This window comes from Gallinula chloropus, assembly GCF_964237585.1.
Source record: "Gallinula chloropus genome assembly, chromosome: 2".
NCBI lineage: Eukaryota > Metazoa > Chordata > Aves > Gruiformes > Rallidae > Gallinula > Gallinula chloropus.
In genome coordinates, this window is record NC_140086.1 from 19,847,918 (window position 1) to 19,849,390 (window position 1,473).

The 1,473-nt window shown below is 52.2% G+C and overlaps 1 protein-coding gene across 1 annotated transcript; it reads left to right on the plus strand.

Annotated features, from left to right (window-relative positions):
• Window positions 1-259: 259 nt before the first annotated feature.
• On the plus strand, window positions 260-1,228 carry TMEM74 (transmembrane protein 74; the record flags this gene model as incomplete). The annotated part of the gene is made up of 1 exon (XM_084279886.1): window positions 260-1,228. One exon carries the CDS (start codon window positions 260-262, stop codon window positions 1,226-1,228), a length of 969 nt encoding a protein of 322 aa, XP_084136012.1.
• Between the last annotated feature and the right edge of the window lie 245 nt (window positions 1,229-1,473).

Here is a 1,473-nt window from a genome sequence, read left to right on the forward strand (position 1 = left end):
TGTCGGGTTTGGCTTTGTTGTTGTTGTCTTTCTCCCCTCTGCTATTTCATTTGCAGACCCAAAAGAAATGAATGTCAGAGAGGATTTGTTTAATCATTTAACAGCTGACACAAGCCATGTCCCTAACAAAACGGTGAAAGAGTAGAAGATTTCTGGGATACAGCAGCTCTGGTGCTGTGAAGCCGCTTCAGCAGGTCAGGGGCGGTGTTTGCTGAAGGATGCAATAGCCCAGGAGTCCGAACTCGCCGGAAGGAGGTCGATGGCTTGCATGGAGCTTCTCTACCTGGCTGAGGAGAGCAGGCAGGCGCCACTGGGCACCACTGCTGGCTGGAGCCTGCCCCCCCTTCCCTATGAGGAGCAGCAGCAGCAGCAGCAGCATGAGGGGGGCGAGGCGGACCCCAAAGCAGCCACATCCGTGGCAGCCCTGCACTGCGAAAGGCATTGCAAGTCCTTGCAGAGGGGCTCTGTGGCTGAGTCGTCCCAGGCATCCCAGCCCTCCCTGTCAGGCACCTCTCCCCAGGAGCACCCTGCATCCCCTGGCACCTCCCAGCCCTGCCACCCACCCGAGCACTTGCCCAGGGAACAGGACGGGGGAAAGAAGAAAGCCTGCTGCTGTGCCCAGGAACTTGAGACGTCATTCACCTATGTGGATGAAAATGTAAACCTGGAGCATGCAAGAAGTCCCCCCAGTCCTACAGACAGCCGCTGCCAGGATGCCCCTCTGCAGCAGCGTTCCTGCAGGGAGATGCTGCCCGAGTGGGTGCATGATTCTCCTTCTCTGGTCTCTGAGGAGGACGATGCTGCCTCAGAGGTGGCGGCTGGGAAATCCGTGGACTATGGGTTCATTAGTGCCATTTTGTTCCTGGTTAGTGGCATTTTGCTGGTGATCATCTCCTACGTGGTACCCAGAGACGTGACTGTGGATCCCAACACCGTGGCTGCCCGGGAGATGGAGAGGCTGGAGAACGAGAGTGCTAGGATTGGGGCTCACTTGGACCGCTGTGTTATTGCTGGGCTGTGTCTCTTAACCCTGGGGGGAGTGGTGCTCTCCAGCCTGTTGATGATGTCCATGTGGAAAGGGGAGCTGTACCGGAGGAGCAGGTTTGCATCCTCCAAGGAGTCTGCGAAGCTCTATGGGTCTTTCAATTTCAGAATGAAGTCTGGTGCAAATGATAATATGCTCGAGCTGTCGTTAGTTGAGGAAGATGTGCTTGCCATAGATAATTAGTGTGGTCATGATTTTTAAGGCAGCATTTCTACAGGAAAATATGCTTCATTAAAGAAAACAGATGTGGCTAAAGATAGCTGGTGATGCAGTTTATTTGTCTGACAAGAATGGGTTTTTCTTAAGCTCTATAATCGAATGTTTGCAGTTTATGAGCACTTGTTGTAAAGGGAAAATGTGCCAGAGAAAATGCAACTGATATAAAATAATGAAAACCACTGAATAAAAAGAGATTTGTGATAAGTAGG